Source organism: Paroedura picta, chromosome 8, assembly GCF_049243985.1.
Source record: "Paroedura picta isolate Pp20150507F chromosome 8, Ppicta_v3.0, whole genome shotgun sequence".
NCBI lineage: Eukaryota > Metazoa > Chordata > Lepidosauria > Squamata > Gekkonidae > Paroedura > Paroedura picta.
The window spans coordinates 20556468-20581359 of NC_135376.1; the positions used below are offsets into that span (position 1 = coordinate 20556468).

A 24892-nucleotide genomic window follows, 5' to 3' on the forward strand; every position below is an offset into this window, starting at 1 on the left:
CATATATTATATATATATATATAACATGACAATATATGACAATATATATATATATATATATATTAAAGCAATCATGTAAATTTTAAAAAATAATTTTCAGGATTTTCAAGATTTAAGAGTTTTCGGCTCATGGCTTCTGCCTCTGTACATGTGGCCAGTTTTGTTTTACCTGTTATGATAGACATTGTGGAGTTAATATCACAAAGTAAGTTAACATGTTTACGCTTTTCTCTGTACAACTGTTCAATTGCAGCGCAGTTCATAAATGGAATATTCTTTGCAATGGGTAAAAGTCTACTTAAGAATGAATCCTCTGGCTTTTGATGATTGACACATATCTTAGAGCAGCAACAGATGATATATGCTGAAGGCTTGGCTTTTTAATATTTTGTGTTAGTTAAAAATGCAAATGGGCTATCAAAAGCTCAATGCTAGTCAAAATATAGGCATGCAGGTATCCGCATTCATCAAAGGGACTTACCCCTAAATGTGAATGTGTGATGGGGAATTCATTTGAGAGCACAGCCACTTGAAGTGCCTAAATGATGGCCAGTTTATTTTGAGAGCCCCAGACATACTGCTATGAAACAAAAAATTGGCACAATGTTTGAAGTTATTCTTTAAAGTTTAATTTTAAAGTCATTCTTTAACTAGTACAGAACACAGTCTAAGACTAGGATCCAGCAGAACATTGGTGGAGACGGATTGAATTCTGACTGCAGCGCACAACTTTCTTGATTCCCCCTGCAACAGTAGCCCAGAAGATTCAAGGAGCAAACTGGGCTGCAGTGGTGAAGCTCGAGACCCTTCATTCTGTAGAAGCCTAAGATCAAAGATCAAAGCCTAGGCATCCCTTTTTCTGATCCACACGAGGAAATAACTGCATTTATGACCGTTTTCTGTTAGGCAAATGAAATATGGCATTTTACTGGCATGAGCAAAATGCTATAGTGTGGGACAGTCTAGATCCTTGGCAGCTGAAGATCCTCCGTGGCACCATATGGGGGAATCATCTGCTCCACACATAGATTAGCATGTTCTGCAGTGTCCAGTAGCAGTATGGTACCAGGTATCCTCAGTCAAGACTACATGTAGTTTAATATGGAGGTTGAGAAATGAGTCCGATTTATTCTAAAGTAACCAATGTTATTAATGTTTGTGTTTGTTTCTAGATACTGTTAGAAGCTCTGTAGCAAAGCTGTTCTTCAGCTGCCCCCTGAAAGGCCATTACTGCTTGTACAGTAAATCCAGTTTTGTTCTCATCAGCCGACAGCCTCAGCTTTGGATCCATATCATGTTTCTCTTTCAGCAGGTATGTGAAATCTGAATGTATAAATGGTGGCACCTTAATCATGTCACTCTTTGTGAATTAAAGTCACTGCTTTAATTGCGATCTAAGTGGGTAGCCGTGTTGGTCTGAAGTAGCACAAGAAAAATAGAGCCCAGTAGCACCTTTAAGACCAACAAAGATTTATTCAAGGTGTGAGCTTTCGAGTGCAAGCACTGTTCCTCAGACTTAATGAACAACCATCATAACTGTGGAGATATAATTTGTTTGGCCTTATGTCTCCACAGTTATGATGGTTCGTGATATGATGCTATTGGACTCTATTTTGTGATCTATTTGGGAAAGGCTGGGCTATCACTATCACTATTGACAGTACAAATGTGACTTCGAACCATGGCTTCCTTATAGATCAGTATTTTGAAAGCACAATTGAAGCAGTTCAGTAAATAGTGTTTATAAGAAAACCCAGTTACCATTAATATAGCTTATAACTCTAAACCAGAGGTACTCAAACTGCGGCCCTCCAGATGTCCATGGACAACAATCCCCATGAGCCCCTGGCCAGCATTCGCTGGCAGGGGCTCATGGGAATTGTAGTCCATGGACATCTGGAGGGCCACAGTTTGTCTACCCCTGCTCTAAATTGTGGTAATGCTCAAGGAGGAAATTGATCTGTGGAGAGAACATGAGTCTGACTCCTGATAGGGAAACCATGACTTATAGATAGTCAAGCTTCACGTCTATACTAGACTTGGATTCAGGATTGTGATTGTAGGGATTTTCTGTAAATACTCATGCCATTCAGCATTTCTTTAGCCATGCTATGGGTTTCTTTTAAAACTATTTTGCAACCTCCTGTTTTAAATAAGGGAAGGATTGGTGAGATTGCTTCATATGCAGGCTACAGTAGTACAAGGAATGTAACCCATGTGAACACAATGTCCATGTTCTTGGGGGGTGTTTTTTTTTCTTCCTTTTTATCATGTGAGGAATTCAGCCCTCATGGTATTTTGACTCCTACTGACACAATAGTCTAAATACACTTTGAGTAACAGACAGCTCAAATGGACCGCAAGACATGGCTCAGTTTCACTGTTTCATTTCCACTAATGGGAAATATAGTAGCTGACCACCAGAGACTCAATATGCTCGTTGTTCCAGGAATCTAGCCCAATTTCAGTGCTGTCAAAATTAATTTTGTTCATGAAGATCCCAGTTTAGGAATAGATGAGAGATCAAGATGCCAGGGTACCATTTAGGAAGGTTGGTAGGTAATGCTTGATCTCTTCACTGCTTCGAGATGACACATTCCTCACAAGTACTGATATCTTGGTATGAAAAAAATAATTACATCAAAGATTTGTCAAATGCACTGCTTTTTGTGGCAATATAATCTTTGGTAGGGCCCTGGAGCCATGTTGTGTTACCCCTACAAACACACACCATTCATACACTGGAATCTCATTGCCACCTTCCTTACTGAAAGAGGGCATGTTAAAAGAAGATATTCTTTGAGGGTTTAATGAAACGATACAATAAGCAAATGCAAAGCTGATCTGAAGCTGAAATCTGATTCTGGGGAAAATAATCACAATGGGTGGGTGGGTGGAGGATGGATGGATGGATGGATGGATGGATGGATGGATGGATGGGTGGGTGGGTGGGTGGGTGGATCGATCGATCGATCGATAGATCGATAGATAGATAGATAGATAGATAGATAGATAGATAGATAGATAGATAGATAGATAGATAGATAGATAGATAGATAGATAGATAGATAGATAGATAGATAGATGATAGATAGATAGATAGATAGATGTCCTCCATCCAAATGATGGCCAAGGCCAACTCTGTTTAGCTTCTGAGATAATTCAAGGAAATAAATAAAAATAAATATGAGGAGGTCAGGCTAGCCTTGGCTACCCAGCTCAGGGCTAAATAATTATAAATGATAGTAAATCAGCAACAAGGGAAACAGATAAGCACAGCTAGTATGAAGGAATTAACAATATTAAAGGGATCAAACACCATTAAAACCCATAGGTTTTTTTGTAAGGTTAAATTCATGAGAAAGTATCAGGTAATGACTAATGCTTCTAGTACAGAAAAATAATAGTAATGTAGCCTATGTGTCTTTGTAAATTTGACATTAAAATTTTAAACGAATGAATATTCTTACATCTCTTTCAGTCTGTTGCTTTCCGTCAAAATATTGTTTCAAATTCAGTATTTCTCCATTCATCTAACCATTTGAATCACTGATATAGTCTCCAGTTCCACTTTCTTTTCTAATGTCTCATGTTTCACTTCTTTTTCTAAGTTGAAAAACACTGAAAGTATTGCTGGCACCACTAATACAGTTTACATTGAAATAATAGTAATGATCGGGAAACCCACAAAGACTTTTGGGGGAGATTTCATTTTCCTTTCCTCTACTGTTTCCTCTTACCTTTTCCCACTACTCCCTCTTTCCCCCTTGTAGCCTCTTCCCTTCCTTCTCTCCTTTACACCCACCAGCCAACCTACCTTCATCCGTCCCCTGTCTTCAGCTTTGCTCCCTGTACAACCTCTCCCTGGAGAAACTCATCTGCAGTTCTGTCTGCCAGTCACCAGGCCCACATGGGTGGTAGTCACAGAGACTTGTTGATTTTATTTATTTAAAACATTTATGAGCCATTTTTCTCCCTTGCAGAAAATAAAACCAGCAGTTATAAAGCCCATAAAAAGTCATAATTTAAGGAGCACCAATAATAAATGTTAAATCAATCAAATCCAATTCTGCCTCCTGAAGACCAATGGAGACCTGTGGAGGCTTTTCCATAATTGTGGGTCTACCATGGAAAAGGCCCTCTTTCATGTACCCACCAAATGGGCATCTTTAATTAGTGGGATGATCAGGAGGACATCTCCCTGCACAAGAATCTATGGGAGAAGACAGTCCTTCAGCTACCCCAGGCCCAAACCATGCAGGGCTTTAAAGGCCAAACCCAACACTTTGAATTGGGTTCAGGAGCATATTGGTAGCTAGCATAATTACTGTTGTTTTGAGGATATGTGCTCCTTGTAGCTACTCCTGACCAACAGTCTTGCCACAGCATTCTGTACTAGCTGTAGCTTCCAAACACTCTTCAAGGGTAGCTCCAAGTAGAGTATGTTGCCATAGTCCAGTCTAGATGTAACTAAGGCATGGATCACTGTGGCTAGATCTAATTGATCCAGGACAGGATAAGCTGATGCACCCACCAGATTGGGCATATGTGCTCTGAGCCATAGCATATATGACTAATTTAATGAAACTTTCAATATATTTAATAAAATATATTATTTATATAATAAACCCATCCAAATTTTGCATTCTAAACACATTTCAATTACGCAAACTTTGCTGTACAATTTTGAACATAGTGGAATCTAGCTGATTGGGGGAGGGAGGGATGGATGATGCCGAATGAGAACATCTCCAAAGTCCTGCTCATAAGTGCAAAACATTTTACTACAAGTTATATGTATAGATACTATCTAGATGTTATCAAGCTGGAAACAGCATTGAGCTTAACTTGTGCATGACAGCCTAATGGGAAACACTGCACATGAAAATTTCTTCTTTCAATCTTGTCCAACAGAACCTATTCCCAGAACCTTTGTCCATGCAGCATAAGTCCGTGCAAGCCCTGAAAGCTTTGTGGGAGAAAACCCAGCTGAAGGGAACACACAGCTTTGAAGCAGCCATGGTTCAGTCTACGTTTCCGCCCCAGAAGGTAAACATTATTTCCTTTGTAGGGAGACTTCTAAAACATTAATGTGGCAACAAATTCACCATGTGAAAAATGATGGCATTGCCACAGATTGCAGATGTCGAGATAAAATCACATGTTTCTAATGAACATATGAACCTGGCTTGTGAGTAAGACTGTTGGTCTAGTTCAGGGTTCTCTGACTAGCTATGGACCTCCAGATTCTCAGGCAGAAGAAATTCTTCCCACTACCTGCTACTTTTTTGTTGGCAATACCAGGGATTATATAAGGGAATTTCTGCCTGCAAAGTAAATGCCCTACTTTGAGACATGTTTTAATGCCTATGTCTCATTGCTGAAGAACTCTTGCTGTTCTACCCCATCACAGTTATATTTTGACTGTTGGCTCAGCCCAGGAACCTGAGGGAAAGATTGGGAGCCTCCTTTCATTTAAATAACTTAAATGGCACCCGAGGCATTTTGAAATTCAAAAATAACAAAATATTTTATTTAACATAGAAGGGAAAAGTCAGGTGAAATCAGGGATTGAAAATTGCTGAGGTAGCTCAATATATATAACTCTGAGGTTAAATCAATACATGCACAGACTTTAGTTCTTGTTTCAGGCCAATGAGGCTTTCTTAAGCTACTCATGGTTACTTAACAATCTGTTGAGAGGGTTTTGTTTCAGATACTTTAGTACACTTTCTTTACTATTCTCTGACCCTTTCGGTTTCCAGAAGACTGGTTTTCAGTACCTGAACTCCGTCTCTTGAAACACCAGTACTCACCTTGAGTTTTTAACTGAGTCTGAAGGTCTCTAACTAGACCAGACCAGGGATTTTTGCACTCTTCAGAACTCCCTGTTTTACTGTGTCTTACTGTCTCTCTAGAAGAAGAAGAGTTGGTTCTTATATGCCACCTTTCTCTACCAGGAGTCTCAAAGCGGCTTACAATCTCCTTCCCTTTCCTCTCCCCACAACAGACATCCTGTGAAGTAGGTAAGGCTGAGAGAGCTCTAATATTACTGCTCAGTCAGAGCAGCTTTATCAGTGCTGTGGTGAGCCCAAGGTCATGCAGATGGTTGCATGTGGGGGAGCGCGGAATCAAACCTTGCTCGCCACATTATGTCTGCACTCCTATCCACTACACCAAGCTGGCTCTCTCTTCACCAAGCTGGCTCATCTAGAAGATGTATCCCCATTCTTTATCCCAGTAGTAGTCAGATGTTCTTCTCTTGTAGCTTTAAGTAGCATCCTCAGTTTTTAATGACAAAAAGCACTTCCAAAATCATAAAGTTCAGGCTAGTTAACTATGGACAGGGTATGTCTCCTATTTTTGACAGTGCCTATTTTTGCAGTGCTATGGAAACAATACACATTATTATATTTTACAACGTTCTAAGCTTGTCCACTGCATCTGCTGTTCTTGTCTGAACAACTATATAAGTAATGTGCTACCATTTTCTACATCTCAGATTTAAAAATTTCAGCATGTTTGCATGTATTAGGCAGACAGAAAGATGAGAATGCACCTAAAATGCCCAGAGATATGAAGAAACAAACATTTAACCTTCAGAAATCTTTGGTTGTATAGGGTGTAATTTATATTAACAGAAGACAAGATGGTGCACTGTACCACTTTAGTCTACAGGAGAGTGCCTGTAGTACTGGATGTTCCTCCATACCAAAACTCACACCCTAAGGAAAGTTGAATATTGAGGCGAAGAATCTTAGCATATTTTTCCCTAATGTGATAGTTTTGTATTTACAAAGGTTTTGTTTTATGGATGAACATTTAATTATGCAACCGACACCTGCAACTGGAAGTGTATTCCTAGAACTCATCATTTGGTATAGTGGTTAGCATGATGAGCTGGGATTTGAAAGACCCATGTGTGAAAGACCCATGTTCAACTCCCCACTCTGCCATGAAACTTACTGGATAACCTTGGACCAGTCACTCCTTCTCTCTGTCTATTCGAACCTATCTAATCTATTTCATAGGGTTGTTGTAGGGATAAAACAAGGAGAGAAGAGCTATATGTGTGTCCTGAGCTCTTTGGAGAATATTATTTATTGTATGGCATGTGTGTAGTGTAGCCAAGAGATCCTGGCAGCCAGGCAAGGGATGTTCAGAAGTTGTTTGCCATTGCCTGCCTCCATATCATCCCCCTAGTTTTCCTTGGAATCTCCCATCCAAATTTTAACTAAGGCTGACTCTACTTAGCTTCTGAGATCTGCCGAGACAGGAAAACTGTTATCTTAGCCTATGCGTGTAGTTCTTGAATTATTCTTACACTTCCCTGCTGGATCAAACTAAGGGTCCATCTTGTCCAAGAGATTACTCAACTAAGTGGACAAAAATGTTATGCAATAAGTCTTTCCCATTGTTCATCCCAAGAATCTATGAGATAGACCTCTTTAAAACTTAGCTATCAGGGTTGACACCAGGGTTGACATTAATAAGCATATGTTCCCGAACTGAAGGATAGGGATTGAGAAGTTAGCAAGAATTGGGAATCCAAGCCCTGGAATTCCTCTATCATTGTCATCTGTATTGTGCTTTGAAAGGTCTTTGGATTTTGCTCCTAATCCTATACACATGCTTTTGATATTGGATGGAAACTACATATGGTATGTGGTGTTTGTTCTTATTTATAAGAATGGACTGAGAAGAGAATCGTTTCAAGCATGAGGCTGAACAGAATTGGCACACAGTGAATTGTTGAGATGCCTTGTGCAAATGCACAAAGTTGTGAACGATGGCAAGGACTTTGGGAGAGTTAACAACTTGTGCATGTTTGGTTCTCTCAACCTTTGCCCTTTGAAGAGATTACGGTTTCAAAGCAATTACATTTTCAAAGATTGTAAAGAATACGGTTTCAAAGCACAGCAGAGATTTCTGGTCAAAGTTATTAATCTTTAATTGGGGTTCATGCAAGTGACCACCATGGAATTTGTTTAAAACAAAAACATATTTGAGGTAAGCCTTGACTGCCTACAATTACCTTAAAAAAAAAACTCTACACAATCCTAACTTAAAATTGCATAATTGAAACCAAGAGAAAAAATATTTCTTTTTAAACCCTCCACTGACATTTTGACTGATAGGGAAAATACATCCACAAAATGCATAAGCCAGGGAAGAGCTATATTTACTAATCAAATTTGCTAAAGCGCATACCCTGTTCATTTTGCTTATTTATTCATTGTTTACATTTATAAACTGCCCCTATTAAACTTGTCATCTGGGAGTGGTTTACAGCATTCATAAAATACAATTAGAACAGTTAAAACAATTAAAATCAACTGTACATCACTGATGGTACTATAAACTATTCATACACAGGAATATCTTTTATCCTTCAACTAATACACTCTATCTTTAAACTCTATCTTTGCTTGAGTGAAGATCGACATTCTTGCCATTCTCAGATAGCTCCTGGGCCTCCACACATTATATCTATTGATATGGAGTAGATGGTTCTAACCTACACAAGGCCATATAATTGTGGTACCTTGACCCTCTCCAAGGCTATTCAATTCTCAGTCTCCATACTCCCTTTGGGCAAGTTTAGCTGAGAGGCGAGATGAAAAAAAAAAAAAAAAGGGAACATAAAAACCAACCGAGAGAAAACAAGTCAGGAACTCTCTGGTTGAGCAACAAATATTATTCAGTCCACATAAAGCAGATTAAAAACAACATTTAAACATATGAATCACAGTCTGTGCAATATTGCACATACAGTCTCAGTGGCTGCACATGGTATCACCATAGACCAAACACACTTCAACCCAGAGAGTCTATCAGTGGTCAAATAAACTATATGCTCACATATAATGTAGTATAATAATAATATCTGGTGGGTGGCATATATAGGAATAATAAAATGTGATGCTCCCAACAACATGTAATAATAACTTAAGACGTGGAGCTCACAATCAAAAATCAAAGTAGTCAAGAGCCACCATTCTGTCCAGGGCCAAGTTCAATCTTGAGCGTGCAGCCTCATGTGTAAACCAAAAGAATGCTCTGTCTCTGGTGTGCAGAAACATCTTCCATAATCAAGTCCAATCTCTGTTCCCCTATATTCCTGGCCATATCTGTGACATCACATTACGATAACTGCTTAATAGTCACTGGTAAACCTACCCATCAATGTATCTAATGTGCCCTCATCTAAAGGCCATCTAAGCCAGTAACTTGTTTATTTTTATTTGTACCCTACTTTTCTCTTTAATGGGAATCCAAAGTGGTTTACAATATCATTCTTCCCTCCTCCATTTTATCCTCACAACAACAACTCTGTAAAATAGATGAGGCTGAGAGAGAGAGAGAGAGAGAGAGAGAGAGAGAGAGAGAGAGAGAGAGAGAGAGACTGGCCCAAGGTCACCTGACAACCTTCTATGACTGAGGTGAGATGCAAACCCATTTCTTCCGGCCTGACACTCTAAGGCCAATTCCTGCACAGGTGGAAAAGGCCAGGAGGGAGCACAGATGGAAGCGGGGCTAATCCCTACTTCCACATGATGCTGCCACTGGGTCGGCCCCCTCCCGGGCTGCCACAAATCGGACCCTCATTTACCCCACATGAAGGGAACATGCGAGAATCCTCATTCCCTTTTTCAAAGTGGGGGCCAATGCGGCCCATCCAGTGGCAGGCCCATGTGGACAGGGAAGAGCCAAGCCTGGAAGACCCAGCTCCTCCCCATCCTGCGGTTGCCCAGAAGGGGCCAAAAATGCCCCACTTGGCTTTGTAGCACTTCACTGCGCTGCAGGGCCGAATGGGGCATTTGTTTCCTGTTTTGCATGAAGGCAGGATCGTGTTCTCATGCAATCCCACCTTCCTGCAAAACAATCCCCCTAGCCTCCAACCAGCAGAATCTTTCCACCATGGCTGCATCCCCCATGGGGACACATTCCAGTGGTCAACCTCCTCTACCACTGAAATGTGCCCCCCATGGGGGACACAGAAGCAGCAAAGCAGCACTCCCTGTGTGGAATCAGCCTAGTTGCTATACCATGCAAAGCAAACATTCATGCAATAGTTCCAGCAATGTTTGAACAGTACAGAGTGGCTTCCCATGGGGCACAGGCATGGCCATTGTTTGAGAAACTATTCATCCAAAAAGCTGGCTGTGTTTATTGAGTATTAGCTAACCAAGGCTATGTGGACATCTCTGAAATGAGAAGGAGTTAATTGTGGGGGGCAGTTTATATTAAACATAAATTGAACTATAGGCAAAATGTGCCAGGATCAATTTGAATGTCCTGGTTGAAGGAATGCTATTTCCAAAACAATGTCTCTGTTTTTGTGCCCAGAAATTTATTCCAAAGAACTGACAAGTCTTTGATGGGACTAAATAACTGGTCCATTTTAAAATGCCTTTGAGACTTTCAGCAAAAATTGTCACTCAGTTCTAGCTATCTTGCCCTCCCTGAGGCTCAAATGATACATTCTGTGGAGTGGTACAAGACTGGAGTGGGTAATCTCTCAGTGCAAGAAGGCTACACTGACAGAGTAACTGTTCAACCCTTCCTGTCATTTTTCTGCTGAGAATCCCCCTTTCCACGTTGTTTTTTCTCCTTTGGGGGAAAGATGTATGGTCCTTACCTGCATGGATAACAGAACATGTTAGACCTGGGAGGATGATTTTGAGCTGGAAATGACCAGTGGAGGAAGGGTTAAGCCACCAGTGGAGGAAGGGTTAAGTGGAGGAAGGGTCCAGCCTGACTTGCTCCCTGCCTGAGCTGATTTTGGCTTTTAAAAAATGCAGCGGGAGAAAACCCCAGACATTCTATGCAGTTTGTAGTGTGAGCCTCCAGGAGACAACACTGGATTGTGGAAACCACCAAGGGAGAGGAAAGTGCTGAGGAAAGAGGAAATCTTCATTCTTTGCCTAATAGGTCATATAAAATTTCCCAAGTACATGGAACATGCAGTAAGAGCACAAAAGCTGTTAACTCTCAAAAGTACGTTGTTGCAGGCATTGCTGTTGGGGTGGTGGTTCTTACTATTCCCAAGCCTGTTACACAGGGTAGCTAAGCCAAGGCTGCCTATCAGAGGACAGCTGTAACATTTCATAAACCTGATGCACACTAATTCCTGGTAGGAAGCAAGACGTTGGGAATTCGTGGCATTTCTAGAATCACACAATCCTCTCTGCTGGCCAGCAAAGCTTACAAAGGGGTTTTCCCACCCAGCTTTGCCGATCTTGGCTTCCATTTATTGTTGTTACATTAATCCATCCTACGGATCAAACTAGATATCATAGCAGCAGACCTGCCTTCACACATGCAGTTGGAGACCAAAGCAGGTTCAGGGGGGTCCGACTGTACGAGCAAATGCAAAGCATGTGAATAGAACTGTTGAACTCTCCCCAAGTTCTCTGCTTGTCTCCCCAGAACTTCTTTTCTTGCAGCTGGGCTCATTCCAGGGTCAGAGTTAATATATAAATGATGAGACCAGACAAGGCAGTGTTATAGCATAAAAGGCATATTCTACTAGACTACCAAGACAGGGAAATTTGGAAATAAAACAAGAAAATGCACAGCTTCCTATAGCTCATGGTGGAGCTCTTAATCCTAGCTGTTACATGGCTGAACTCCAATATGGATCTCCCTCCTGCCTAAAGAAGTTCTCTTCTTCTTCTCTTGGAACATAGGGTGGAAGTAGAAATCCATCTCTTCCATTTTTAATCGCAGACATGAGAAGCAATCACACAAGCAATGATCTGTAAACACTTTGCATACCAATAAACAAACCACATGACCCATTATTGCCTATACCCACTAGCAAATAGTGTCAATAAACATTTTTCCTGACAGTCAGTGGCTGACTCTTACTAAACAGACATAGTCTAACACAATTCCTGTTGGGGGTCCTGTCCCTCAGGAGCAGCATTTCAGGGACAGGAAGGGGGGAGCTGAGAAGGTCACACTCATCAGTGGGCTGAAGTTCTCATCCCTGTAAGGTGTGCATCGAACCCATCATCCAGAAGGTTGTGATAAGAAAAGCCAGGGTCTAGCATTCTTGTGCCAATGGCAACTAAGAAGTATTACAACCTGTGTCTCCTAGATTACTATGGTGCTGTGCTAGTTTAAGTGCAAGGGCTTCAGTGATTTATGTTTTGCACAGTTAATAACCAGGCCTGGATGAAAGTAATTTATGTTAAGAATGAGGCTCAAAGAAACCACCCTGAGCCTCCAGGGAGGGTGGTATATAAATATAAATAAATATAAATAAATAAATAAATAATTGAGGGGAGAGGAGTGGGGGCAACTTCCATATGCACTTCCAGTGTACATTTCTGTACCAAATGTTGTTGTTAGGTGCGAAGTCGTGTCCGACCCATCGTGACCCCATGGACAATGATCCTCCAGGCCTTCCTGTCCTCTACCATTCCCCGGAGTCCATTTAAGTTTGCACCTACTGCTTCAGTGACTCCATCCAGCCACCTCATTTGCTGTCATCCCCTTCTTGTTTTGCCCTCAACCAAATGTTACAGAGATTGAAACTGCATCCAATGTACACGTTTATGAATCTGACCAGGTAGCTGTCAAGCGTTGCAAGAACTCACAACAAGCTTCTTTAATAAAGAAAGTGTTTATTGAGAAGTTACTTCATACACCTAAGCTAAGAAAGTCAAATCTGCCTGAGTCCACATTTGCCTCCCCTTATCAATAGTGTTCTCCCGCCCAAAACTTGAAAGTTCCCAAGGGAGGGGGAGATGAAGCACCAGGTGCCATAAAACATAGTGTTACTTCTCGCACGTCCTTGGTCGCCTCCGGACAAGATAAGATGTTATGGTTACAAAAGGCAGACCCAGCTGGCAGGTTCAAAAGACAAATAATTCACAGCTCCCTGAGATAGCAGGATGCAGCAAACCAGTTTCGATTTCAGGCATGCAAGCATAATATATGGGCCTTGGTTACAAGGGGCCCCCAGGAACGGAAAGAAACAGAAAGACAAAAGGCAAAGCAAACAAACATGGAGAATCCCATGTCAACTTATGGCAGGAACAGGCAGTGATCCTGACAGTAGCCTTGTTTGGCAGTGGTTTGCACCTTAGAATCATAGAATCATAGAGTTGGAAGGGGCCACACAGGCCATCTAGTCCAACCCCCTGCTCAACGCAGGATCAGCCCAAAGCATCCTAAAGCATCCAAGAAAAGTGTGTATCCAACCTTTGCTTGAAGACTGCCAGTGATGGACTCTTCAAGCTTGCTCTGAAGCCTAACAGCACTCATTGCACGTGCAAGCTGTTTGCATGGGGTTGCCAGTTTTTAAAGTGGTGCCTCTAGCAGTCCCTTTAATAGCAGTTTGAGCCAAGACCCATTATCAGGTGTTGCTATTTCACTTCATGCCATGAAAAGTGTCAAGCCCCTATTTCCATGCATTAAGCCTCTATTAAAGGGACAGGTCATTTTATTCTCCATCCAACTGGAAATCTTACATATGCTGTTTGCACGCTGGTATTAAAACTGGAGTCTCTCCAGTGCCACATCTTTTCTGCTCCAAGAAGCCTTTTACTCCTCCTCCTCCTCCTCCTCAAGAAACAGAAATGGGGGGGGGGACACAGAGTGCTAGTACAGAACACCTTACCGGTTCATGTAGCTGCCTTTGGCAACAAATCTACATAATCAGGCAGCCTGCCAGATGTATGACATCAATCAATCATTGGTTTCAGTAGAGGATTGTTACTTGATGGCAAGACACATAACTTAGGCAAAATTTTAATGTTTAATTTCTAAAAATCCCAAACATACGAAAAGGCAAATGGATAGAGAACAAGGGAACTAGTTTTCCCTTGCTGTTGGTGATTTAATAAATCTGTTTTTTCATTAATTTACAACTAGCCCATCCTATCATAATAAAGCACGTCAATTACACTTCTTTGCTACATTTCTTCAGAGGCAGCCAGATGTTTTATATCAGCCTGAAAAATTCAGTGTGCCAGACTGTCTGAACATGGAAGCCAATCTTTGCTGGGGGTTGGGGGGCTTCACTTTTCCCTTAGCCGATTGAAATAGCTTTTTCAAACATTTGTCACAACTACTCAGGAGGTAACGAAGCCCTTATCCGTCCCGTCTATCAGTTCCTTGGCATTGTTCCTGCTGCCTGGACGCATTCCAGCGTTGGCTGAATACTTCAAAATGCACATGGAGCTGTTAAAATTGCATTTTATTTCAAGTTGCTTTGGACAAGGAATCAGCAAGAGTGCCGATGGGCCTGCCAGTCTATCAGTTTTATCCTAGCCAGTTTTTAATGTATTAATTTTCTTCACTTAGACCTGGCCTATCTCCCCAATGGGGACCAAAAGCTGCTTACATCATTCTCTGCTCCTCCACTTTATCTTCTCAACAGCCTTGGGGGTAGGTTACGCTGAGGGAGTACAACTGGCCCAAGGTTACCCATCAGGCTTCCGTGGCAGAGAGAGGTCTGAATCTGGGTTTCCCCCTTCCTATCGGTGCATGTGTCCGTCAAGTCACAACTGACCTATGATAACTCCGCGGAGAGGTTTTCAGGATGTGAGGAGCAGTGGCGATCTGCCATTGGCTTCCATGGTGGCTCCCCATCCAAATACCAGCCCTGCTTCCCTTCTGAGGTCTGATCAGATCGGGCTAGGCCATATCATTCCATATCCACTCTGTATTCCTAGTCTGATATTAATCACTATGCTGCACTGGGTTTCTTGTTGGAGGGGACAGTGAAAAAGAAGCACCTGCATTCCATCTAGGTAAAGTTTGCCTTCCTTTCTTTGCTGGTAGTTAAGGCCTGGCTAGGCTCAGAGGCACAAGCCCTTGAGAATGAGCCAGAGAGCTCTTTGACCGTGGCCCACATCAGGCAACCTCATCACTGGTGGTCTTCAAGCAGTGGCTGGACATATCCTTATCAAGGATGCTTAGGGCTGATCCTGCATTGAGCAGGGAGTTGGACGAGATGGCCGGTAAGGCCCCTTCCAACTCTAGGATTCTATGACCGATCAAGGCCAGCTCAGGATCTGTTTGTTTTGTTCACTAATTGTATGTTTTGTTTAATCCGGTGATTTAAATGTGTTTATCTGTCCATGAGCCACTTTGGGGGCACAAAGCAGCACAAAAATGCCATAACAAAATATATAAATAGATTTCTGACTCTGCCCTGCCAAAGGTGATGGCCTTTTTGTTCTGTGCATCTTCTGCAGACTAGGAAACGTGAGGGAAAGCAATGAGAAACAAGACTGGAAATGGCCTGGACAAGGCAAGGACCATGGTCTTAACACATAAGTCTGCTCTTATTGACTATCTCAGGGGTCCCCAATCTTGCTGAGCTTGTGGGAGCTTTAGATCTTTTAATAGAGGCTGACACAGAGGGGCTATCATGAAATGAGAAGGGTAGGATCTTCCCTCTGCTTTGGGGCAGAGACCCTGTTTAATTTCATTTTGAAAGAAAGGGGAAGAGTTTATTCCCTGTGCAGCCGCAAGGAGAGATTGCCAATCCCAGAGACAGAAGAAGGTTTGTTTCTATGGCCAAGCCGAAGGGGCATAAGCTTAGACACGCCAGCCAAGAATTAGCTCAGTGTTTTGCTAGTCAGTTGTTGGGTGGGAAGCAACCCAAAGCTTGCTTGGTGTGTTTTCTGTTCCATTCGGGATTTTATCCCCCAATTCATTTGGGTTTTATCCCCAAGACTTGTAGCAGGTGACAGTTGCTTTCCTCCTGAACCCAAATGAACACATGAAGCTAGGGGCCAAGGCTAGGATGATTTTAATAAGTTGGCTCAGGATCATCGCCCTTACTTGCTTTCCCCATGGCCATACAGCCAGACTTTTAAAAGTCTGCAGGGGACTGTTTGAGAGCATGGCATGGGAGGAGAGAGGCTCCCCCCCCCCGCCCCCAACCACACTGTTTTCCTAAGTTAAAGTGGTTAAGGATGATGGCTGGAGAGCTGGGTTGATTCCTCACTCCTTCAAATGCAGCCAGCTGGGTGACCTTGGGCTAGTTTAAGGTGACCAGATTGTCCCACTTTTGGAGGGACATCTGGGGGTACCTGGCAAATTGAATTATGTTGAAATGTAAAAATATATATTACAATACTATTTTGGCGTTCTATGCATTCTATGAAACTTTTTGTTACTCCATATAGACCACATTTTTAATCAAGAACCCCCCCGGTCAATGGTGTCCTGCTTTACCAATGTTAAAATCTGGTCACCTTAGGCTAGTCACACTCTTGTTAGTGCTGTTCTCACAAAGCAGTTTCTCTTGGTTCTCTCAGCCTCACCTACCTCACACGGTGCCTGTTGTGGGAAGTGGAAGGGAAGGCCACTTGGAGACTCTTTTGGGTGTTGAAAAGCGGGTTATAAAAACCTTCTTCTTCAAGGTCCTCTGACTGGCATGGCTACACTAGAGAGATCAGAATAGAAAGCAACCAAGGAAAACCATACTAATACAGAATCAAATCCGAGCCCTTTCAAGTCCACAAGCGATATGACTTGCAATGAACACGTTAGCAAGAGGGCTTAGTCAGCCTCGGTTGGGGCTGCCAGTTACACAGGTGTTAATTTTTTTTAGAAATAAATTGCTAAATGTTGTTGTTTCCTCCCCTTGCGTAAATGTGAAGTATAACTTTGATAAGTCAGCAAGCTGTCTTGAAAAGTGAATATGCCCTGGTGGCTTCAGGCTTTACGATTTGCATAATTGTAATGGACTGCAGATTTGGTGCGCAGGGGTCAATGTCGTTGTAAAATCCGTTTGCAAGCAACGTTGTATTGTGCTCTCCAGCATATTCATGCCACAGAAAATATTTTTACAACATTGTTCAAATATCCTAGGAAGTAAAATGTTTCCAGATGTGTTTGTTTCCTCACAGATTTCCGGGCAATTGCTTCTCAGATATTTATCAAAGGACATAGGTTACATTATATTTGAGGGGGAAAACAAATGAACACAGCAGCCTATCTAACAACTCATAAAATCCTTTGCGTTTGCTTGTGCTGTCACAAGTCAGCAAAGAATGACTTTTGTGTACTTTTAAATGTCAACAGAATCTTGCTAACTGTCCCTTTCGTATGCTAAAACTCGAGAAACTATAGACAAATTCCATGTAGAAGACAGCACAGCCATTAGATTTTTGTCACTGTGTAGTTTTTAAGGTTTTTCTCTAAATCCGGGGTTTCCCAAATTGTTCAGTCTGAGGGTACCTGTGGAGTTTTGGAAAAAAGGGTAGTGGTTACCACCACAAAATGACTTCCAGGGCAGATAAAGCCAGTCATAAAATGGTTGCCATAAAGGGCAGTTATGTAAAATGGTGGCATATTTGAAGTCACACAGTCTTCAGTGATGGGGGCAACTCCTCCCAAAGGTATGCTCCTCAAAATGCTGCCTCCTGGGGTTTTCTAAAGTAGCCCCCTACTTCAGTGGCTGGGAAGAAAGCCAGGACTGGCAGTTTGATTTAGAGAGGAGAAAAAGAATCAAGTGGGCACCTGGAAACTCACTGGTGGCCGCCATGATGCCCAGGGGTACAACACTAGTGGGGCACTGCTCTAAAATATCTAGAATTGCTTTACTGCTAGTCCCCATTTTAATTGTTCTGATTAAGTATTTAGAATATGTTTGTCACGTCAGTGTCAGTCCAGAGGTGGTATAATGAACATTGTATCAGGGTTAGTTCTCTGTTTTGAGGGCCATTCAGTTCTCCATTCTGAAGAAACTTTCTAGTTCAAAACCATTCCTGTAGCTTCCACCTCGCTTGCCTTTTAGAGCTGTTGTCTTTCAATTGAAGCTATTCAGAACTAAACCATACAGTTCAGATTTCTTCTTCTTCATGAATTCATTGGATAACAATGGCCACAAAACAGTACACAGATTTAGATCCTCCAGGCTTGTTTGTGATAATGGGAGGATATTTCCTGTGAGAAGCGATTTCCATTGATATCCTGCTTGAACTATAGCCCCCACCTTTAGTCCCATGGTGTTCAGGAGGGTCCCCTAACCCCGCCCCCCACCGAACAGAATTTGGAGTGCTCAGTGGGTAGCTATGGGGGGGGGGCAAAGAAATCTTGTTCTTTGACCTCCACTCATGAACATACAAGCCACGGAAGAATTATCATTCAAAATAAGGAACCCTCTAGAAATGTACTTATAAGCTCTCACTTTCTGTTCCCATCAGTGCTATCCTAAACATGCCCTTCAAAGTCTGTTGAAGCCAATGGACTTAGAAGAGTTAATAATGCTTAGGATTTGTATTGCATGCCTAGGAAATATTCAACCTTATTTTAATGTTGCAGACAACAAACTGCTTATCCATCGTATAAGATCCTGGTGTTTTTGTTTAGTCTTGTTTTGTTGCTTGCCTAGGATCTGGACCATGTGCAGATACATCTGGAAGAAGTGAGGTTCTTTGATTTATTTGGTTACAGCGAGGAAACAAGGGCTTGGCAATGTTTCATGTGTAATAATCCTGAAAAGGCAACAGGTAAGGGAATTTTCCAAGTTCTACTGAGATAGACAAGTAGTAAAGTATGGGCTCTGACAGAGCTGAAGGGTTGCTCTGCGCAGGGAACATAAATCATGCAACCTAATGATTAAGAGTCTCTAATGAATATGTGCAAACTGATACTTTCCTAAGTGTTGCTTCTCAGCTGAATATTGGGTGGAAATGCACCATGACAGCAAGCTACTTCTTCCTGATGGAAAGGCCAAACCACAAATCTATTTGCCACATCATAGAGGTGTTAGAGCTGCACGGTGGGACCAGCAAGTTAAAGAGAATCCAACTTGGGTATATCATTGTACTTCTCTGTGGAATCAGTATCAGAAAGAAAGGAAATATCACTTGTGTGGAACATTCAGCCCAATAGATTTACTCCAAAACATTCTTCTCCAGTTTCACGTTAGGAATTTTGATATAAGGGGATATCGTCTGCCTATTCAAATATTCATTATTTCACATTAATATTTGACATGATGTGAGTTTTTAATTCAACATTTGACTTCATGATTGGATTTCGATATTTTCTACTTGGCAGTATTTGATGGCTGATATTCAGTGATATTTACATATGTAGATGCGATCAAGTTGCAGTCGGCATACAGCGACCCCCAACAAGGGGCTTTCAAGGCAATGAGAAGCAGAGGTGGTTTGCCATCCTGCAGAGTCTTTCTTGGTGGTCTCCCATCCAAGTACCAATGCAGCTTAGCTTCTGAGCTATACCATGCCACCTTCCCTCCAAAGCTTTTTAGTATACAGCTGTTTTAAATATACAATGGTGAAGCACTTAACATGTTACACAATATGATTTTATTTCTTTATAAAATGATATGCTGCCTAATCAGAGACTTGCTTTGGGAAATTCACAAACAAATGTAAAACAATCATAAAAGCAATTAGCATAAACTGATCGATGCCATAAGCCATCCATAACAACGTTATGCCTAGAACACCGATGACTGAGTGATCTGTATAAGTCACTGGCCATGACCAAAAGCTGCCCAGCTTGGTATTCAAATCCAGCAGCTCACAGTAGAAATGGAAAACACAAATCTAAGACACAGATCTGTGTAAGCAGAACAGAGTGTGTTTGCCTGGTAATTGTGTTTACTGCAGTGTGAACCAAGTGATACCTTTCTAAGCTCATTGACTTCAATGAACTGAGAAGGGTGTGATTCTGGATTTGGACTGATTTGCTGTTCTGTTGTTCATGACCCCTATTTTAGCCGCAGTTCTCGAGCTTATGCAGTTAGGCTTATGTTTGTCTGTAAGATGTTAGTAGCTTCCAGTACATAGGAGCTGAATGAAATTTCAGCTTGACTCTATAACTTGACAAAATGGCCATTTCTCTTCCCAAATTTCTAACCTCTGTCCCTAACCTTGGAGAAAGGAGGTAAGCCACTGTAAGACTAACCCTCTATCCCTTGCATTGGCAAGGCAGCAGCCAAAAGCTCATGATCAGCTACATCAAATGCTGCTGTAAGATCTAATAGTATCAACAGCACTCTGCATCAGTCTAGCTGCCTCCAGAGGTCATCCACAAGGACAACCAGGGCCATTTCCTCCCCTTGGCCAGGTCAGAAACCAGACTGGAATGGATCCAAAACTGATGCATCCTCTCAGAATGCTTGTAATTGATCCACAGCTACCCACTCGAGCACCTTATCCAGGAACACCAGGCGCAAGACCAGGCAATAGTTGGTGGGGTTTTGTGGATCGAGAGATGATTTCTTCAGTAAAGGCCAAGACCACCACACCCTTTAAATCCTCTGGGAATATCCCCGGCAACAGGAACAGATTTATAATTTCCCAGAGGGGCACCCTGATTCTCCCTGGTGCATTTAAAGAAATACATGCCTCCAACAGGAACTATTCAGATACTTCTTAAATGCTGATCTGATTATTGAACAAAGGGACAGATTGCTGAAGAGAAGTGGGCCTGCCCACCCAGCACAATAAAACTACTTCGTTTTGAAGTGACTCGCATACTATAGATTCTGTGCCCTTTATGGAGTTGTTTTATTAGTTCTTATCAGTTTCTTCTTGCCATAAGTTTCTTAAATAGAGCCACGGCAATAATTCATTTGGGCAAGTTCTGTTTGTGCTAGAGCTATGTCATTGTTTTAGCCAGATGGAGATATGACAAGAAAACAGACGCCAGCTGAAACGAGTTGCCATCTGAGAAATGACAACTGAAGGCAAAGCAATTGAAACCTTATAACAGGATGGAAACACCTGGTAATTAGGGAGTTTGGACAACTTTCTAATACTGCCTGTTGGCCATTGCACAAGACTTTCAAAATGTCCACCAACATCAGAGAGTTTTTAGAATATGTATGTGTGAAGAGTTTTTCAATGTTTTTTTCACCCAGCTCAGGTTTTCCACAAGTCAAATGAAGCCTGTGGTATTTTAAAAACAACACTGGGTTCGTTTTATGTAGAAACACATCTGTTCAATGGTGAGATTCGGACTCAGTCATTACTTACTTAAGCAATTCTTCACAATTGCTTAACTCAATAAACAAGGCACATTTTTTTAAAGGATCTATTGAAATCTGTAAGGCTCACTTCCAAATGCCGAGGAATGTTCGCATTTTTTTGCCCAACGTATCCTGAATAAACAGATTACAAGAGCTACACATGATAACATAGAAGGCACAATAGCTGAGGCAGGCCTACTTATGTAAGTGCCGTGTTGTTCACTGGGGCTTACTCCCAGGAAAGTAGCTCTAAGATTGCAGCCATAAAATTCTAATTTAAAAAAAAAAAGTATAAAACAGAACTCTTCAATCCCCTCTCAAATAACTTCTGCCCGCAACATTTATCCCTAGTAAGAGAAGATTCCCATTTTAGGAAAAGAAGATTCCCATAAGGCAGCCCACCAATTATACCTCTCTATGTGCTTATGCAATGCAAAATTGGTACATAGACTGTGTATTCAAATAGAATGGCCAGATTCCAAAGCACTGTACAACTAGTTCCATGAGCTCAAAGCCATGAGTCTAAGTGGTTTTCTGTATGCCAGCCAATGAGCTTGGCTCAAATTACCGACCGTGACCCTGGCATGCTGGGCTTAATCTAAATGTGTATAAAATTGTAATGTTAAGGCAAAACTTTTGAAAATTCCTGCCATTAAAGAAATGGTGATCTAGATCAGGGGTAGTCAAACTGCGGCCCTCCAGATGTCCATGGACTACAATTCCCATGAGCCTCTGCCAGCAAATGCTGGCAGGGGCTCATGGGAATTGTAGGCCATGGACATCTGGAGGGCCTCAGTTTGACTACCCCTGATCTAAATAGTTAGGCACTCATGTTCCTGAACAAGAAGAGCTTCCTGGTTTTCATGATTTTCAGCACTCGATACAGATACATTTATGCTGTTTCCATACTGTTCTCCTTGGAAGTGTTGTCCTTCTTATGCACCATCACCACCCACGGCTTTGTGTTCCTATGTGCCTGTTTTTCTATTGGATGTGATGCACCATGTAAGTTTTTTCAAAAATATTGACAATCATGACTTACGTAACTTTCTTCCAGTGATGCCTTTAAGACCACCAAGTTTTAATTCTGGGTATAGGTATGCACATGAAAGCTTATACCCAGAATCATGCTTATGTCCCCCAAATTAAACTTTGTTTTATAATAAAGGTGCCACTAGATTCAGATTTTGTATGATGGATGCTTGACAAAATCATAGTGATCATCAGATTAAGTTGCCAAGTGTGCATATAAGGCCCACAACAGCATGAGCAAAGAAATGTTCCACATGATATTCTTATTGACAAGTTGGTAAAATGTGGTATGGATCCTATTACTGTTAGGTAGATCAAGAACTGATTGACAGACCACACCCAAAGGCTTCTGGTAAATGGTTCTTCATCTTCTTGGAGAGGAGTGATGAGTGGAGTACCTCAGGGGTCTGTCCTGGGCCTTGTGTTGTTCAACACATTCACAAATTATTTGGATGAAGGAATAGAGGGGGTACTTATTAAATTTGCAGATGACACTAAACTAGGAGGGATAGCAAAAATACCAGAAGACAGAAACTGGATACAAGATGATCTTGACAGGCTAGAAAACTGGGCTAAAATGAATAAAATGAATTTCAATAGTGATAAATGTAAAGTTCTGCATTTAGGTAGGGAAAATCATATGCATCACTATAGGATGGGTGAGATTTGTCTTGGCAGTAGTATGTGTGAAAAGGACCTGGGGGTCTTAATAGACCAGACACTGAACATGAGTCAGCCATGTGACTCGGTAGCTAAAAAAGCAAATGGGATTTGGGGTGATATTAAAAGAAGTATAGTATCTAGATCATGCAATGTGATGTCACCACTTTACTCCTCTCTGATTAGACCTAATTTTGAGTACTGTGTTCAGTTTGGGGCACCACAACTGAAGAAAGATGTAGAGGGGTTTGGTAACCGAATTGTATGAAGAAAGGTTGCGGGGGCTTGGTCTGTTTAGCCTGGAGAGATGACTGAGAGGTGATATGATAACCATCTTCAAATACTTGATGGGCTGTCATTGAGAAGATGGAGCAGAGTTGTTTACTGTTGCCCCAGAAGGTCGGACCATAACCAATAGTTTGAAATTAATTCAAAAGAATTTTCAGCTAAAGATCCGGAACAAGTTCCTGACATTACAGCGGTTCCTCAGTGGAACAGGCCTCCTCAGGAGGCAGTGGGTTCTCTTCCTTTAGAAGGTTTAAGCAGAGGCTAGTCATCTGACAGAAATGCTGGTTTTATTAACTTAGGCAGAATGTGAGTGGGTGGGCAGGAAGGTGTTTGTCTTGTGTGGCCCTTCCTTGCATACCCAGGGAATTGCTAATTACCACTCTGGGATGGTAGGTAAATTTTAAATAAGTAAATCTGTCCTAAATCTGTTGTCCACATATTTCACTAGCTACGCAATGTTACCGCTTTCTAAATAAGTTTAAGTCTGTGGAAAGTGTCCCCAAGTTCTACTGTTATAGGACAGGAGGCAGGATTGCTCTCTATTTCCTATTCATAATTTTCTAAACTCCTAATGCCCTTAGATGATGATGGAAAGTGCCTTGAAGTCACAGCTGACTTAAGGTGACCCCATAGGGTTTTCAAGGCAAGAGACATTCAGAGGTGGTTTCCCATTGCCTGCTTCTGCATCATGACCTTGGCCGCCCTTGGTGGCCTTCTGTGAAAACGCTACTCAGGACTGACCCTGCTTAGCTTCTGAGACCCAGTGAGATCAGGCTAAGCTGGTCCATGCAGTTCAGGGCCACCCTTAGTTAGCTTTATCTAAACTTTAAAAATCCCAAATGCATTTAGCTGCCTTGATGTGTTATTTTCAGAGCAAACATCACCATGAGAAATGCATTTCCCACACAGCTAGTTTTAACCGGAGGGGAACGGAGAGCAAAATAAGCATCTAGACTTTGCTTCATAAATTGGTCATATATAAAACTGTGGCTGAATCAATGAAAAATTCAAAGTTACAATTTTTGGCATCAAAGAAAGGTTTTTAAAAGTCTGCCTTCATAATGTTTGAGCAGACGGCTAACATCTTGAATTTCCTAAATGTGAAGCTGTGTCTGCTTTTGACAGTTCTAAGGAAAAATTGTTAATATAAAAAGACATAAACTATCTTTTAAAAAACTAGAGTATATGGCCGTGCCAGTGCCTGTCTTTCTTTGTTATTATTTAAAATGTGGCCACTTCTCAATGAGTGGAAATATATTTGGCCCAATTCTGCAGTGCAGAATTATTGAATCAAAATGTTTGACATTAGAAACCTCACTCAATTGGGGGCTTTCTTTGCTCATTTCCTGCTGTCATACAAAAAAAAAATTAAAAGGGGTTTGTGTGTGTGTGTGTAGTCCTCTGCCAGATGGGAAGAATATTATGTTACAGACAGCTGGACTCCTAGCCCTGGAAACAGGCTTGCTGGATACTGTGGTACCGATTAGGCCATTGGTCTTTAATTTGGAAGGTGATGACCCAACTGAAGGTGGGTCACACAAGTGACCACCACCATGTCTTTGTTTGTTTAAGGTTGCTTTAAGAGAAGGAGAAAGATGAAAATCAAAAACAAAAGTAGCAGAAAAAAGGAAAAACAGAAAGGGAAAAATAGAAAAGGAGAAAGACAATATACAAAAGGAGGGGAGAAATTTCACCTCCTTCCCTTCCCCAATGCAGCCTCTCAACTTATGTGGATATTGCTCCCTGCAGGTCCCATGAGCCTGAGAATAAACTTTCTCAAAATCAAAAATGGCTGTTGGGGGAGACAACAAAATCAGTGAGATCAACAACCATAAGTGTGTTCTGCTGACAACAGATAGTGGGATCCAACCTGTTACTTGTTTGTTTCTACCCAGCCTTTCTTCTCAATGACGACCCAAAGTTACTTACATG

General features: G+C 41.6%; 1 protein-coding gene across 6 annotated transcripts in view; it reads left to right on the forward strand.

Annotated features, from left to right (window-relative positions):
* The window catches only part of VEPH1 (ventricular zone expressed PH domain containing 1), a 153694-nt gene that overhangs the window by 109635 nt on the left and 19167 nt on the right, over window positions 1-24892 (forward strand). For 5 of the 6 annotated variants that reach the window (XM_077348599.1, XM_077348598.1, XM_077348601.1 and 2 more), the window contains 3 exons: window positions 1173-1312; window positions 4915-5049; window positions 18368-18485. In XM_077348599.1, coding sequence (XP_077204714.1) covers window positions 1173-1312; window positions 4915-5049; window positions 18368-18485 — 393 coding nt within the window. Of the gene's footprint in view, window positions 1-1172; window positions 1313-4914; window positions 5050-18367; window positions 18486-24892 lie in introns of those variants that run through there. The other variant, XR_013233440.1, reaches the window with a different exon arrangement.